This window comes from Rhinolophus sinicus, chromosome 1, assembly GCF_057876585.1.
Source record: "Rhinolophus sinicus isolate RSI-liver-muscle chromosome 1, RSI-T2T, whole genome shotgun sequence".
Lineage (NCBI taxonomy): Eukaryota > Metazoa > Chordata > Mammalia > Chiroptera > Rhinolophidae > Rhinolophus > Rhinolophus sinicus.
The window spans coordinates 66,977,476-66,993,847 of record NC_142501.1 but is presented as its reverse complement, the minus strand read 5'-3'; the positions used below and the strand labels follow the sequence as shown (position 1 = coordinate 66,993,847).

At 34.5% G+C, this 16,372-nt stretch overlaps 1 protein-coding gene across 1 annotated transcript in view; it reads right to left on the bottom strand.

Moving 5' to 3' along the window:
- Positions 1-416: 416 nt before the first annotated feature.
- NUP107 (nucleoporin 107) overlaps positions 417-16,372 on the bottom strand; it is a 41,582-nt gene continuing 25,626 nt past the window's right edge. Inside the window, exons 15-28 of the mRNA XM_019748987.3 lie at positions 14,777-14,836; positions 13,953-14,098; positions 13,806-13,854; positions 11,237-11,306; positions 10,797-10,915; positions 10,039-10,077; positions 9,622-9,772; positions 9,008-9,120; positions 8,278-8,380; positions 7,658-7,818; positions 6,444-6,569; positions 5,927-6,040; positions 1,125-1,292; positions 417-774 (exon numbers count right to left, since the gene is read on the bottom strand). Of these exons, the coding sequence (XP_019604546.3) occupies positions 667-774; positions 1,125-1,292; positions 5,927-6,040; positions 6,444-6,569; positions 7,658-7,818; positions 8,278-8,380; positions 9,008-9,120; positions 9,622-9,772; positions 10,039-10,077; positions 10,797-10,915; positions 11,237-11,306; positions 13,806-13,854; positions 13,953-14,098; positions 14,777-14,836 (1,527 nt within the window). The 3' untranslated portion in view covers positions 417-666. The remainder of the gene's footprint in view (positions 775-1,124; positions 1,293-5,926; positions 6,041-6,443; positions 6,570-7,657; positions 7,819-8,277; positions 8,381-9,007; positions 9,121-9,621; positions 9,773-10,038; positions 10,078-10,796; positions 10,916-11,236; positions 11,307-13,805; positions 13,855-13,952; positions 14,099-14,776; positions 14,837-16,372) is intronic.

Sequence of the window (16,372 nt, the reverse complement as noted above, 5' to 3'; positions counted from 1 at the left end):
ATTTTTTAATGGCATTGAAAAAAAAAAAGTTTATTGTATTTCCCCTAGTAGAAGGGCTGGATTAGATCTTACTCATTTTGTATTCCTCAATTTATTCAGTTCACCATTCACCATGTGCCAGATACTACATTAATTCTTTCCATGCTCCAACTTATTTTAATAGCAGGTTCACTGAATGAAAGTTAATAAACTAGAAATGTCTTCAAAATAAAGAGAACAATAGCTTAATATTATTTTAGAAAACATTTTTGCTATATTCATTTTCTTAGCTTTAATATTTAAAAAATACTAAATTTTATGAGAAATTACATACCTGACTTAAATCTACTTTCCATTCTTTTCAGAATACTTATGATCATAGGAAAAAAATGGGATAACAGGAAATTTAATTTCTTATTACAAAACAGAATGACAAATAGAATTTGTAAAGAACAGAAATTTTTAATTTTTATATAATTTTATTAATAAACAGGGAAATAACTGATATAATACACTAAAATTTCAGTGTTACCATAATATTCTGAAAAGTACAAAATTCAAATGTTTAAATTTTACGAATATTTTTCCCCATAATGCAAAAGAAAAAACCCAGTAATTACAAATATGTATATTTTACAAAAAACTCCATTTATCATGGAAATAGTGAGATTACAAAGAGTAGATGAATTATGACTGAATTTCATATCCTAACGGATCAAGCCCCTGATCTAGGAGCATCAGAGAGGATTCTCTTAACTTCTGCAGCAATTTCCTTAGCTCTTCCTTAGAAAATACCTGATTTTAAAAAAAGAGAAAAACAAAAATTAAGAACTTTTAGTCACCTAATCAACTCGATTAGCCTAACATAAGAAATCCCTCTTTGACATTTACGTAGCTAGAGGCCAGTATGATAGCATGGCCTAGGAATTTCAAAGTTATTTCTCTGAGTCAGTCTAAATACTTCTAACTGCTTAGGAATGTATACACATTTTGGGGGAAAAGTACAATAATTAAAACGGGATTATCACTTTAAGAAAATCTAAGTACAGCTAAAAAAAAAAATAAACACATCTCACACAATTAAATATTACTACAGAGCTTACCAAATCACTAAAATGTAAATGTGTAAATGCTCTAGAACTTACCAGATACAGTTTGTGGCGCTCAGAGGACACCATATCTGCTAACTGCAGGCATTCCTGATACTGACCAGTACTATGCAATACAGTGTGAAGCAGAAAACACAACGCCGGCAGACAGAGCTTTCTCAGTAAAACCATTTGATGTGTTCTTTCATGGTCTTCCTCAGCATCCTAGGGACAGACAACATCAAGGAGTCATTTTAACTACTTTAAGCTAAATACTCTGTACGGAATCAAAACCAAAAAGCAACAGGGAGAAGCTAAAGAATTTCTCTAAAGCTTATCATGCCCATTAAAAGTAAAACAAGGCAGGCTTTCAGTCATGGTATCTAGTAGGCAAGACTTTTTGGCAAAACAACATGAAGATGAACAAAATATACTACAGAGGAGTCACAGGTCTGATAATGAAAACAAAATGCTTCTGATTTGTATTTCTAGTAAACTTACTATGTCTTGAATAAAAACGTGAAATAGGAGTAAGTAAGAGTTAGAGACTGAATACCACTAGGCAAAACTCAGAACAGAAACAATCACCATTCCCCTGGACATCCGAGTACAGATGGAAACAGAGGCATATAAGGAGGTCTGAGAAGATGTACCTGACTGGCAGCAAAGACTGTGGCTGAGAAGAAGGGTCAGGATGGGGGCGGGGGGAAGGGGTGGTGGGGGAGAGGCGTGCAGGGAAGGACAATTTCACTGCAAACGTCTTGTTTTTAAACAAAGAACAAATTTATGATATCTTTGTGTTAATTTTTTTAAAATAGAAAAATTGAAAGCACCTATAGATTTGAATAATATAACCAATGAGACAGAACTAACAACTATGTGAGGAAAACTTAATGTGGAGAAAACAAGTAACATTTCTTTTGAGTATGCATAAATCTTTCTAAAAAATTATGTAAGAGTGCAGGAGAATAAACCTTACATTTTCTCCTAACAAATTTGAAAACTAAAGTAATTAAAATATAAAGGTACTCAACCACACTAAAATTTCTGAAATAATCTTAAAAATAGGAAGGAAATCCACAGAACTCATAGTGTAAAACAAAACAGAAAACAGGACACGTTAAAACAACTGGTTCTTTGAAAAGCCTATTGAAGATACATACAATTAATTTTTAAAAGGGTACTTTCTTAGAAGTTTGCATTTTTTTTTCTTATGACAATTATATTAATCTCTAAAAATATCTTCATGTGTGAGGCTGTAATATTAAACTGCTAAAACATTTTTCAAAGGTAGATATAAGTGGAGGTGTGAAACAACAAACTGTAACCTGGTAATTCTACCAATGAGTAATTGTACTAAGTTAGTCTGACCTAGGTCAGGTTTCCACACAGGAAAAATTACCATCAATCTTTTAGTCTTGTTTTGAGATACAAAAACATAAAAGCAAACACTAAAATGCGTGCTTTGCATTTTCTTAGCTTTAAAAGGGTTAGCACCTTCATTTCTTTTCTCAAATAGGAATTCATCACTACCTTCACAGGGGTATTTAAAACACCTTACTAGTAATTCTTACCAGTGATTCCTACCTGGTGCCTAGAATGAGAGGACTGCTGTCATTCTATTTGTGCTTCAATGTAGTCTTTCCCCCTACACTACAGAGGCCAAATACCCCTGGCTCCTAGACTCCTTATCCCATGAAAGTAGCAGCAGGTTCATCAATAACCTCACCTCACAGGATGGATTCCGTTTGTCAATAACCTCACCTCACAGGATGGATTCTGTTTCTCAATAACCTCACCTCACAGGATGGATTCCGTTTCTCAATAACCTCATCTCACAGGATGGATTCCGTTTGTCAATAACCTCACTTCACAGGATGGATTCTGTTTATCAATAACCTTACCTCACAGGATGGATTCCGTTTGCCAATAACCTCACCTCACAGGATGGATTCTGTTTATCAATAACCTCACCTCACAGGATGGATTCCGGGAGCCGCTTCTCCTAAATCCTTCTGCTGCCAAATATCAGGGTATGTTCCCAGTGATCTCCTCTACTGACTATTATATAATGGATTCCCATACCAGCAGACGGACTGCTGCTATCAACCATCCAGAATCATGCCTGATGGGCCTGGTGGGCCCAGCAATTTACCACAAGGAAAAGGGAATTAACTGCTCTGCCACAACCTAGGATATTTTTCTTATCTGAATGAAGAAAAGCTTTGAAAAATCCTGTAAATATAGAAAACAAGACGATTCTTTCCATCAGGGACATACAGTGCCTTATATATGAGAAAAACTCATTAACTCAAAGTGTTGATAGCAGAAGTGGACCTGTGGTGACAGGGACCCCTGAAATGAAGACAATGCATTCACCCCAATAATGTAGTACTATTCATTTACCAAGTAATTTCTGAAAGCCTCTTACGTTTTAGGTATTATTTGAAGTGCCACGGTCAGAGAAATGAAAACAAGGTTTCTCCCTTCATGAAGGTTATATTCTAATGGGGGCAGACATACAAAAACAAATAAATTGATATACATTGTATCAGACTGTGGTAAGTGCTATGAAGAAAACTAACTCAGGATAAGGAGACAGAACGTTGACAGGTGTGTGTACATATATGTATATGTTATTTAGGATAGAGTGGCTGGGGTCGGGGAGAGTCTAAAAGATGACATTTGAGCAGGCTGCTCAAGGAAGGAAGGGAGCCATCCATGCAGATACCTTGGGGAAAGAGCATTCTAGGCAGAGGGAGAACAGCAAAGAGGTTCAGAAGGATAGAGTGTAGGGAGGGGAGAGGTGTAGGACACAAGACAGGGGACGCAGACAAGTTCCAGTGTACATATGACTTTGTACATCAAGAAAAGAACTTTGAGTTTTATTCAAAGAGTAATGAGAAGACATCAGAAGGTTCTAAGTAGGAGAGTGACATCTATTTCATTTTAAAAGGATTACTAGCTGATCTATATGAGGAAGAGACTGTATAAGGAAGAGTGGGAAGCAAGGGAAAGACTGTTGGAGCTTCAACTAAAATGTAGTGTAAGCAGAGATGGTGAAAAGTAGGTAAAAATGGCCTGCCTGCTCCACCCCCTGCTATCCCTGTGTGCCACCAGCCTCCAACACTAATGGGACCATTCCACAGTTACATAACAACTTGGAGGTGTCAGTAGAAGAGACAGTATATAATGCCTTGGCTATCTTGTACATCTGTGCTTTGCACAATAGTAGCTGGCCAGGCAAGTGAGTGGGGGCTTAAGTCATGGCTGTGCTCCACTCTACAGGTCATGCTCACCTGGCATGGAATTGATCTGTGTAAGGGAAAGGGTATCATTTCCTACTTCTTATACAAGTGACACATGTGGTAGCAGAAACCCTGATAATTCCCTGTTTTGTTGAACAAGTAAGAGTGTTAAGCTAAACTAAACCACGGTGATTCAAAATGTCATTATTTACCATTTGATTGTTCAAGAAATCTCTTCTTGTCTGGATTATTTGAAGCAGTTGAGACTGAACATTGATTTTTAAATGTTTGATAAAAAAAAATGGTATCATTCATTGCCTTCTATTCCACCTCCATTTTTACACTACTCCAGCCTGTTTTGTGGCTTTCATGATCTAATCTACTAAGATTAATTAATAACTAGTACAACAAAGATTTGTGTATTAACAAGGCACTCAAGTCTTTTTAAAATTTAAATAGCATTTAGCAACACAAAAACTTTTTTCTTTGTGAGCACAAATTAGAAAAGGTGAGCCTGAGGAACCTGCTAAAACTTCGAAATTACTTATGAAGTCAGCAGAGTTCTAAGAATTTTAGGGTAAGAAGAAAAGACTTTAAAGATATTACTGTATCAGGGATTAGTAACAAATAGGAGCTCAAAGCTAATCTCCTAGTCCTATTGTTTTTTTGCTTCTGGGAAGCCAGAGAAGCTAGAAAAATGTGGCTAAAAAAAAATAGTGAGTATATTAGGACATGGTAGAAGATACTAGGAATACTCCTATGGTTTTCTCTGTTCAAAATAATGTGCCAGCTATCCAGAATTCAGCATTTCCAAGTCTCTCTGGATAGACCATCAGGTCTGCAAAGGCAAAACTGAGGTAGTTTCTGTCGTGCCCCAGGTTCAAGCTTCAGTGTCCTTCCCTCACTGATTAGCACCAGCAGTATCCTTCCTTTCCCCCATCTCAGCTCATCCAAATTCTACCCGATTCCTTCAAGATTCAGTCAAATGCTATACCTTTCAAGCATCCTGTCCAGATCTCTTCCAGGCAGAGGAAGCCTTTTTTCTCCCTGAACTCACAAAATACTTAATTTGTGCTTTTCTTATGGCATTAAGTACTTCTGTAGCTGGTTCTCAACCCAGGGTACACATTAAAGCTTGCTATTCAATTAATAAAAAATCAAAAATAAAAAGCCCGGCCCTACCTTAGACCAATTCAACCAGAACCTCTGGGGACGGAACCCAGCATTTTAAAAAAGCTTTCAAGATAAATGGATAGCTCAGAGGTGACAGTCACTGCTTTACATGTCTTACTCATTCTACCAGCCTTATCCTCATATCCCTAAATTGAGTTGAATGCTTGTATAATTAAAATTGTAGGTCCAGAATTTAAAAAAATTAGATTTTGGTATCCCGAGTGAAGATATTAAACGTGAAGAAACAGTTTACCCAAGAGTTGAATATTCCTATTCCCTAGCTAGTATTTTCAGTTTAGATTTAAATTATGGGATGTTCAGTTTTAAATACAAAGGTTATGTAAGAACTATAGATGCTCCTATTCAGAGACAAAACTTTTAAAAAAGAGAGATACATATATTTTTTGCTTTTAGCTACAAACAATGCACACAACTTACCTCTCTAACATCCACCATCCATCCTCCATCAACAAACAATAAGACATTGTACATTTTCTCCTTTACATCAGCAGTTAGGGCATCCAAATGCCCTTTCCAAATACCGTAATCCATCTGTAAAACAAACAGAAGGCAGATATATAATGGACTAAAACCAATAAATAATGTATTTGTAAGGTGCACACAGGAATATATATAATATGGAGTATCATTCTGAAGAGTTGACATTCAGTCAGCCAAATATAAAAATAAACATCAACAGACTGCATTTAAATAAAACACTAAAATAATAGCTTTGTAAATGAATACGATTGTCATCTGAAGGTATGTTTCATCTCTGGCTAATTATCTACTTTAGAAAGAAAAGTAACTAAACAGATGGCTTTTTCTCAAAGCAGAACATTAACAGGAAGATCACCTGTTATAATAGAAATATAGTTGCTGAAAAAAATGATCTCGTTAAATATATGGCATGTATAAAGATGCAACAGACAGGTCTCATCTATATTCAACTTACTTCGTATTTCTTTTCTTTGTGTTCATGAGCCACTTTCTCAGTAAAACTTGGTTGAGGTATCAAAGCAGGTTTTTGTGGCGCTGAATTCATATGCTTAAACCACTCATTAAACGTTTCATGGGCTTCCTAAAATAGAAAATACAAAAATACAAAAAAAGAACTTTTTATATACATTCAACAAAGCTTTTAAAATTTGGTTCTTAGAAATAATTTTGTGGCATCAAGAAACAAAACTGTTCAGTATTTAAGTTTTTATGCAAAAAAATCACTGTGAATGTTTTGTCTAGTGACAAACACCAGCAAGACGTGTACGCGTGTGTGTACACATCATTTTCTGGCACCGACTCCTATCTCAGCACCCTGATCACATACGTATCTTGACACTTAGCACTCTGTGAGGTGCACATGTTTACTTGCCTGTCTTTTTGACCAATCTTCTAGCTTCTAGGGGGCAAGGACAGAAAGCCATCCACAGACTAGTCCCTGTAGTCACTTCATTATTGTTGAATGAATTTTGAATGCGCATGTTGTTTTTTTAGTCATAACAAATAGAGAATATCTTGCTTTTCTCAGTTATTGCCAAAGGCAGGAATATTAAAGTCTAGATAAGCATTCAAAGAAAACATTAGCTTCAGACATCACATACACTATCTCCCATGTGAGGTGCCTTGTTTGGTTAGCACTGATTAGAGGCTCATATTAATGAAGACCAGGTCATGGTTTCAATGCCCTTGTGGATCAGTCAGTACCACAGTCACAAGAAAGGTAAGATAATGAGTGAGTCAATCACCACTTCTGGAAACAGTTCCAAGTCTGAGAGTGAATCAGAAAGACCATCATGAAGACAGGCACTTAGTCCTTTTCTTCCCACCCTCCCTCCTTCTCTCCACCCACATTCTGGTTCAAGCCGTTGTTTCTTAGTCTAGTTGTGTAGGACACAGCTCCCTGGCCCATGCTGGGATTATGAGCCTTGCGCTCTCCCCAGGCTGAGGCAGTCGGTCACCAGTCATCAGTGGGCTGCTCTCGGCTGGCTGCTCGCCGATCACCTGCGGCAGCACAGCTCCAGGGAGAGCGGTTGTTCACAGTCTTAGCTGTAGAGGGCGCAGATTACTGCCCCATGTGAAAATCGAACCTCTGACCTCCGTGTTAGGAGCAAAGCACTCCAACCACCTGAGCCACCAGACCAGCCCCTGTCTTTTTCTTTATAGTCTTACCAAATAAGCTCTAATGCACAAATGTTCTCTGATAGCATTATCATCTTCAGCAGGAAGTGGGCTTTCCATTCCTTGTTCCTCCCATTGATTATAGATTTCTGCTATAGAATCCTGAGGAATTTTCACAAATACTTCTTTTGCAGCTTCATGCTTTTTTGAGGCTGTGAAAAAGACATACAATTTTTCAATATATATGTGGATTTCTGTGTAACGGTATCTAAAGAAGTATAATCATTGGTTTGCAATTTTTACAGTCAGCTGTAACCATTTCAGGTACTTCAGTTAAAGGTCTGGGCGACCTTTCTACCTAACGGCTGGGCCTTTTCCTTATTTCAAAGCTATAGGCACAAAAGGTTTTATTAAATGCAGTTACTTTTACATACTTCTGAGTCTTAAAAAAAGGATTACATTTTTCAAAGCCTTGAGATTATACACAAAATTGAGTAGGACATGAAAATTCACTGTTAAACATGTTTTGTTTCATAATACCAAGTTTGATATATATATGAGTGGCTTTTTGTGCCCTCCACTATTGGAAAGGTTTGAAAAACAAAACAAAGTTTGAAGAATATATAGATTTGAACAAAAAACTTTAAAAAGAATATAAAAATACAGCATACCCAAGAATTTTCTTATTATTGCATTGCCTTGTTTTAGTGCTTCGGCCCTCTGTGCTGGGTCAAACACCAACCAGTCAATTCCATCAATTTTTAAACGGTCCTCCTATTAATTTGAGAGAGAGAAAAAAGAAACATCAATTTTGTTGTTTTCTAAGATAGTCTGCAAATCAGAATTAACTTACACCTGCGCTTCTAGTGAACATCACTGTCCCTCAAATTATACAAAACTATGAAAGAATCCAGCTTTCCTTAGCTTATTTTCATATTTAATAGCTTTCTATTAAATTATGGATAAACCTACTTGACTGTGAATCTGGAATTATATATTCTATGTCCCACCAACTTAACCATGTGATTCCTTTAAGTGTTACTCTAAAAATTTTTTCTTTCCTAGATAAAACTTTCAATTCCTTTCTGAAAATAGGAATATGTCAGTATCATAAGAGTTAGTGATTGATCAAGTATCTAGAATAATGCGATGAGCAAAAACCCAAAGCTCAGATTTTTTTCAATTAAAGAAGCTTCCTCTAACATAATACTACTATAAGTAATCCCTTATATAAGACTTGAAGTTTGCTTTCAATTTTTATAATTTAAAAGGTTTTGGCTGACAAAGAAAAATTCTTAAAGAAAAGAAGCCAGAGAAGTTTAAGGTAGAAAGTCACCAAAGCACAACACAAGGGATTACTAGGAGTTACACCTAACACACTTCCCCTCACCCTTATATTACCTCAGTAGTGCCAGTATCTAGGGCTGGGGCCAGGTCATGATGACTGAATTCACCATTGTCCTTCTTTCGAATATTCTCAACTACAGTTTTTGTTATAGTTGCAATATCCAAATCTGAAGAATTTTTTGAAGAGACAAAAACAAGACTTAATCGTTCACACCAATATTCTCTAAACAGTCACAATGATTTGGTAAATTTGGGATAGAAATTTTTAAAAACTGTAACATAAAATATGAAAGACATTATGACAAATATATGGTGATGGAAGGAGAACTGACTCTGGGTGGTGAACACACAATGGGATTTATAGATGATATAATACAGAATTGTACACCTGAAACCTATGTAATTTTACTAATAATTGTCACCCCAATAAATTTAAAAAAAAAGAAAAAAGACGCATTAGGAAAAAAAAAAAAGACATTATGAAAGAAAATGCCAAAATTTAAAGATACAGATTTTTACACAAGTTACAGTATATTTTATTCCTAAAACAGAATTTCATTGAAATTCTCTTAAGAGAAATAAGATTTAAAACTAGAAGGATGTTACTAAAGCCAAAATGATAAATTTGCCTACAAAGCCCAATGATGAAGTTCTCGAACTACTTTTACCTGCTTCTTTAGCCAGCTCCAGGCAATGGTGGCGCTGCTCAAGTTCTGTCACACCTTCCAAAAACAGTGCGTACTGGGCAACAGCTAGGTCTTGAGGTAAATGACAGGTATAAAATGCTATGAGATTTATATGCTTCTCATTTATTAAAAGCTGAAAAATAGAAAAAGATCAAAATATGTCAGTAATAAAACAAATGTTTGAAAAAGTTCAAACATATTTAGGAGAAATTCACACAAACACGGATTTGTGCTGCTAAACAGAAAAATTCTTAAAAAATGAACTTATGATAATTAAAGGTCTCTTACAAATTCTGATGAATTTCCTGCCACTGGATATTAAAATACCATCATTCTAATTTTTATTTTCATTAAAATAGTAAAAAAAAAAAAATCAAATGGTGGATTCTCCAAGTTTACCTGTATATATGTCTTTAAAACCTCAATGGAAACTTCTTCCTTCATTGGGAAAAAAGATATAATTCAATTATAAACACAACTGCTTATGTGTATCAGCAATATGTCTAATAAAAATTCTGCTATTAAATTTTTAAATATTTACTATTGAGCAAAAACTATATGCAAGGCTAAGTGCTTAGCCAAATTCATATACTGCCTGATTTAATCTTACCATACTCTTTGTGGGTAGTTACTATTATTGTCACATTTTACTGAGAAAGAAACTAAGACCTATGGAGGTTTTATTTATCCAGAACAACAAAGCTATAAGCTGCTTAGAAAGGCTGTGAACCCAAGATTCTTACTCCAAAACCCAATCTTTCAACTGCTGTATCATTCTGCCTTCTACATGTACTCTGACCAAATGTTATGATTTAGGAAAAAAGAAAAAAAGAAAACAAAGATTTATAATCTCACATCGAACTCTGTCTCGTTCAATTAGCCTAGCTGCTTGAGTTAGATTTAGAGTTGGGTCCTGATGATGATTAAAGTTATGAATTTGCCAAAAACCATATGACCATCAGCATTCTGCAACCACGTATTAGAATCCTAATAGGTCACCCACAGCGAGTTACCACTGAATGACCATATGAGACTATATAGAAGACTTTGGCACCCTTATGACCATTTCTAGAAAACAACAAAAAAGCAGTGTTTTCCTGATGACAGGTCTAAAGCATCCGTCTTGTAGAGAAGGTAAATAGTTCATTTTTATTTACTTTGGTCTGTAGTCCCAGAGTGCGAAAAAACAAAATAAGATGAGTCATGAAGCGCAGGAGGTGTCCAGGTAGATTATTTCTGCTTTTGGAAAGCCATTTGCTAAACTCATCCATCAAACCTACGAGCCATCAAAGCAAAGATTCAACAATAGGAATAAGAATCAAAAGAAGATACATAAACATTACCAAGAACATTTACCACATTCCTATAGTGCTATTTAGTCACTATCTCATTGTTAACAACCATCATATAAAACTGACTCTGGATTAAATCCAAACTGTTATATTTAACAGTTAAATAGATGGTTGCATCAAAATAGACTTTTTATGAAGATTAAAAGATGTAGTGAGTCATACGCATTGACTTGATAACTTTTTACAAAATTACTATAAGAAAACAAAGAGCTCATACAAAGTAAAATAAAATTATAATATCTTACCATCAATGTCTCCCAGGATAAGGAATTTTTGAACTATATGATAATGTTCTTGATTCTCTTCCAGAACTCTCTGAAAAAATTTTTACATTTTCCATAAATCTCCTAGTGGTCATTCTGTATTATGTACTTATTGTTAAACTAAAAATATCAAACTTCAGAAGGAACACACATAAAGAAAAAGCTGGAAATGAATGATCTCAGGAGATCAAAATAAAACATGGGAAAGATACTGCCTTTGGGATTTAATCAAGGCTTACAAATCCAGGACTGAACAATATGTTTGAAAGCAGAGAACTGTGATAAAACAATTTAATCTCTGTGAATGTTATTAAACTTTTTTTTTTTTAATATTTTACTACTGTTTTGCTTGACACTCCATGATGGACCAGAAAGGAAGTGCATATGTGACCTAAGCAAAATAAACTATAAAGATTTCTTTCAACATGAACAGCAGTTATTAAAAGCATTCTTTGGGTATTCTCTTCTGCACATAGCACCGAGAGTAAGAAAAACCGTCAAAATAGTGAATAGGCACAAAGTAGGAAAAAAAAAACATCTACAAGTAACCTTCAGCTGGGTTTCTTGAAGCTTAACAGTTTATTTTTTGTCAACATTTAAAATTTTTACTTAGTTGTCTAAATTTTCTTGCAACATTTATTTTTAACATTCAAACTTTTGTTCCATCTGGAATTTATGTTAATACATAGCATGAGGTAGGGATCTAGCTTTGTTGTCTTTCCAAATGGAAAGTTAATTTTGTCCACTTCATGTATCTAAACAAACCATCCCAGTTCCTCTAAAATGAAAGGTCACCTCTGTCATTGTTTATTTCTCATCTATTCTTACATCTAATGTGGACTTTTGGTTCCACTGATCTATTATTTATTCCTGTGCCAGTTTTATACTGTTTTGCTATATCTTTATATTGTTTTATTATTAAGACAGTATCCCATAACTATTGTTATTTTCCAAATTTTCTTGCCATTCTTACTCATTCATCTATTTGGAAATTTTCTGCCTAGAAATAATCCCCAAAGGTTTAGGTTTCTATGTTAATTTTGGAATGAATGACATTTACGTTGAGTTTTCTCATCCAGGAACGTGGTATATCTATTTACTCATCTTTTTCAATAAAATTCTACAGCTTTCTTTATGAAGGCTCTCAAACCTTTGGTAATTTTTATTCCTAGGTATCTTAGAGTTTCAGTCAATAATTTAAATGGGACTTTTGGAGAGGGCTATATGCTTTTCTAACTAGTTATAACAAGTACAGAAAGGCTACGATTTTTTGTAACTTTGTTTTGTATTTAGATACTTTAACAACTTCTTATTATCTTATTAATTCTAGAAATTTTCTGAGTCTTGAGTTTCTAGATTTACACTTTGAACATTATGTAAATATTCCCCCTTTTCTAACATTTATATCTATTCTTTGACGTTCTTGTTTTATTTTCATTAGTTGGAATCTCCAAAATAATAAACACTTGACAGAAAAAAAACATTAATTTCCTTACTATACAAAGAGTTCATATACAATAATAAAGATAAAACTCAACAGAAAAATGGGTGAAAGATCTGAACAGGAAATTCACAAATGGTCAATAAACATAGGAAAACTTGCTCAGCCTTATGAATACACAGAAAAATGTGAGTAGAACAGTGCACTCTCATTTCTCACCTAATCTGATGGATTGGCAAGAAATAAAAAGGGTGACACACAGGACTGGTGAGAATGCAGGGAAATGGACACAATAAATTACTTGTGAGAGTATGAATTAATTGCTATAACCAGTTAATTAATTTAATACACATACACCCTTCAACCCAGCAACCCTGCTTTCAGGAAACCTATCCTAAAGAAACAGAACTAGTAGGTGAGCATATATGTATATAAGAATGTTCACTATAGTGCTAAAAACAACCTAAATATCAGCAAAAGTGCAATGATTTAAAAATTACATATAGAACATTATGTACCTATTAAAAAAGAACATTAGGTTGTCAAATCTATATCCATGAACTTGGAGACAGTATCATTGAATTAAGAAAACAAAAACAAAAAACTCCAAGTTGTGATGTATATGGTATGATGTGAAAAACAACAAAAACCAAAGTCCTACACCAGAATATCTACATTATTTATACGTATTTGCAAGAGTATGGACAAAGATATAGAAGGATACACATCAATATGCTTTATCATCTCAGGGGAATGAGAAACACCATAAAGGGACTGGGAGAAAATTATCATACAGGTTTTATTTATACACCTTTGGATTACTTTGTTCCAAGAACATACAGTATTACTTTGGTTATTTTAAAATTCTTAAAGAATATTACTTTTAAGAAGGTTATTTTGAGATGTAGAAAAAGAAAGTCTTACTAATTTATCATTACATGTTTTAATTTTTCAAAAGGAAAGCTACAAATTAGATTACATGCATATCACATATTTAGATGAAACAAATAGGTTTCACGTATTTTTTTGCCTTTCAACTACAGTGCACAACTGCATAACATTTATAGTTTCCTATTTCAGATATTATAAAATAGTCATAGTAATATTTACCTTTTTATCAGTAGCTTGAAGTTCTTCGAAAACCTTTTCTAAGGTCCAACTTTGAAAGAAAGAACAGGATAAAGGATAAAATAATATTAATAAACTTGACAGAGCATACTACAAACCACCATGACTAATACAAACCAACAAACTCACTTTGCTTCCAAATATTCTCTAGGGAGCTCTTCAGTTTCATCCAGAGTCATGACTGAGGTCCGGATCTCCTGTTCTACCAGACTGTCCACCATCACCCGAAAGTAGGCCCACACTGTGTCTTCCCAGGTGTCACAGACAGGAAGAAGCTTTCCCCCCATTCCAAAACAGAAAAACATAGACGTAGTCAACAAAAAAGAAAGGAAAATCAAAATCATATAAAGGCACTATAATGACACAGAATATTGTGGATTGTGAAATATCATTGAATAATCCACCCACCCCCCTCGCCAAATCACATCTTCTAAGAAGTCTGAACTACCCTGTTTCCCCGAAAATAAGACCTTACTTTCGGGGAAACACAGTATTAAGATTTTTTTCCATACTGAGTTCACAATAGCATCAATTTTCCATGCTGATATAAGATGGTGTTTCAACTAATTAATGTAATCCCTCAAAAGAGCTGTAAAATGTAGAGGGTAATGGGGTCGTGAGAAGCACACACACGTAAGACAATCCACACAGTCACTGTGCCTTAGTGGCAACTGCTGCATAAAACTATGGGTACTATCAGTCTTCAATAAACGCATGTTGTAATTAAATTTACAATCTTAGAAACTGAAGTCTGATTTCACATAGTAAAACATCATTTGGTGTATGGGATACATCATATTGAGCAGCTCAAGTAGCTATTCTATTCCATTCTCTTTATCATTGCTACTTTTGAAAAGTAGTTTAAGTTTATAAGATTTATTATACACAATTAGAATATTTTCTGTATATGATTTCATTGCACAGTAAAAGAATTATAAAAATAGACTGCATACCTGCTTGAGATTCCCACTTAAAGCTGCATAAATTGCTCTTTCATATCTATTAAAAAGCTCCTGAAATACAATAAATACAATAAATCCAAATAAATTTGGAATACTGTTTTTCTTAGTATGTCAATTTTTTTCAGAATATGGAATTTTGCAATGTTTTCTAAACTGAACTTATTTATTCGATAGTTTCTAAACTTTAGTGAAAGATCTAGTGGGGTAACAAGCAGGAAGGACCCCTTAGTTTGATGATACAGTCATACTGAAATCTTTAGGAAAAATCAAAGATCTAAATTTCAAATACAGGATGTAAAAGCAGATCCAACTCTAATGGATGATTTATAAGTCAAATTTTATTCCAGATAGAACCTGTATAGGTGTTTTTCCCTAGAAAGTTTCTAAATACCTAATACTACCTGACACTGACCTAAAAACAACATCAAAACAAGACACATGGAAGTTGTCAGGCATCAGTTTGTATCAAATTCCTAAATTGAATTAATTATATTCATCAAATTATCCCATCAAATTTCCAGATTCTATTAATGGCACTTCCAGTTTTCTTATCATCCAAACAAGATACTTCAGAGACTGTTACTATGTAACTAAGTGCTCCTCTGCCTTCTGTCTGCAATTACTCATCCTGACAATTCTTGCTTCCTTCCTTTCCACTCTCAAATATTATCCTAGATGAGGCCCTATTACTTAGTGTCTGAATAATTCTAAGAGGCTCCTATCCTAGTTTCTCAGCCTTTGGTCCATTCAATTTTAAACCTATTTTCCATCACCACACAAATTTTAAAACACTGCTGTCAGGTGCCCTTGAGGTTTTAATGGTTCACCACTATGTACGATTAAAAAAGTTCTCAATCCTTAAGCTACACTTGAGGACCACCATTGCCTGTTCTTAATTTACCTCTTTCAATCATCTTTCCCATTACAGTCAGTTCTTCTACAAAGCTTGTTTTAAAAATGTGAATTTGTTCCAAAGCAATTGACATATCAAGGAACAATCTGAACATAATGCAAATTTCCCATTTGCTTATGCACAATTTCATCCACAAGAAATGCTAAGTGAATGCAGAAAACTACATCCAGGTAAACTGGCCACCAAAATACACAAAAGTAACACATCTCAAACATCTACCAGCTAACTCAGTTTATCAGGTGTTTTATAAGCTAAACTGATACACATCAAGTGTTATATAGTTTTGTTTGATTTCAGATAACCTCCTTTTACCACTTCCCAATAACTCACAAGCTGCAACCCTCTGACACCCAATTCCACAAGCAGACTTCAGGTCTCTTTCAAGGTAAATGCCACATTTATTGTAATATTTATATATTTCCTAACCATTTAACAGTGTGAAACTGTGCTGCTTCTATTAAGCTTTTATCTTTCTATGTATCACTGATGGTTTTCGAGTATTGTATGCTTAACTCCTTTTCCCCCAAAGTCCTGTGGGTTTTTGTACAATTTTTTTGCATGCTGCAATGATTTTTAGGAATGCATAGGTCATGTCACAACCTATGCATCCTACCTAGAGTTCCTTTTTATTTTCATGCCCAACAGCCCATATCCTACTAATCTTTAAAAGTTCA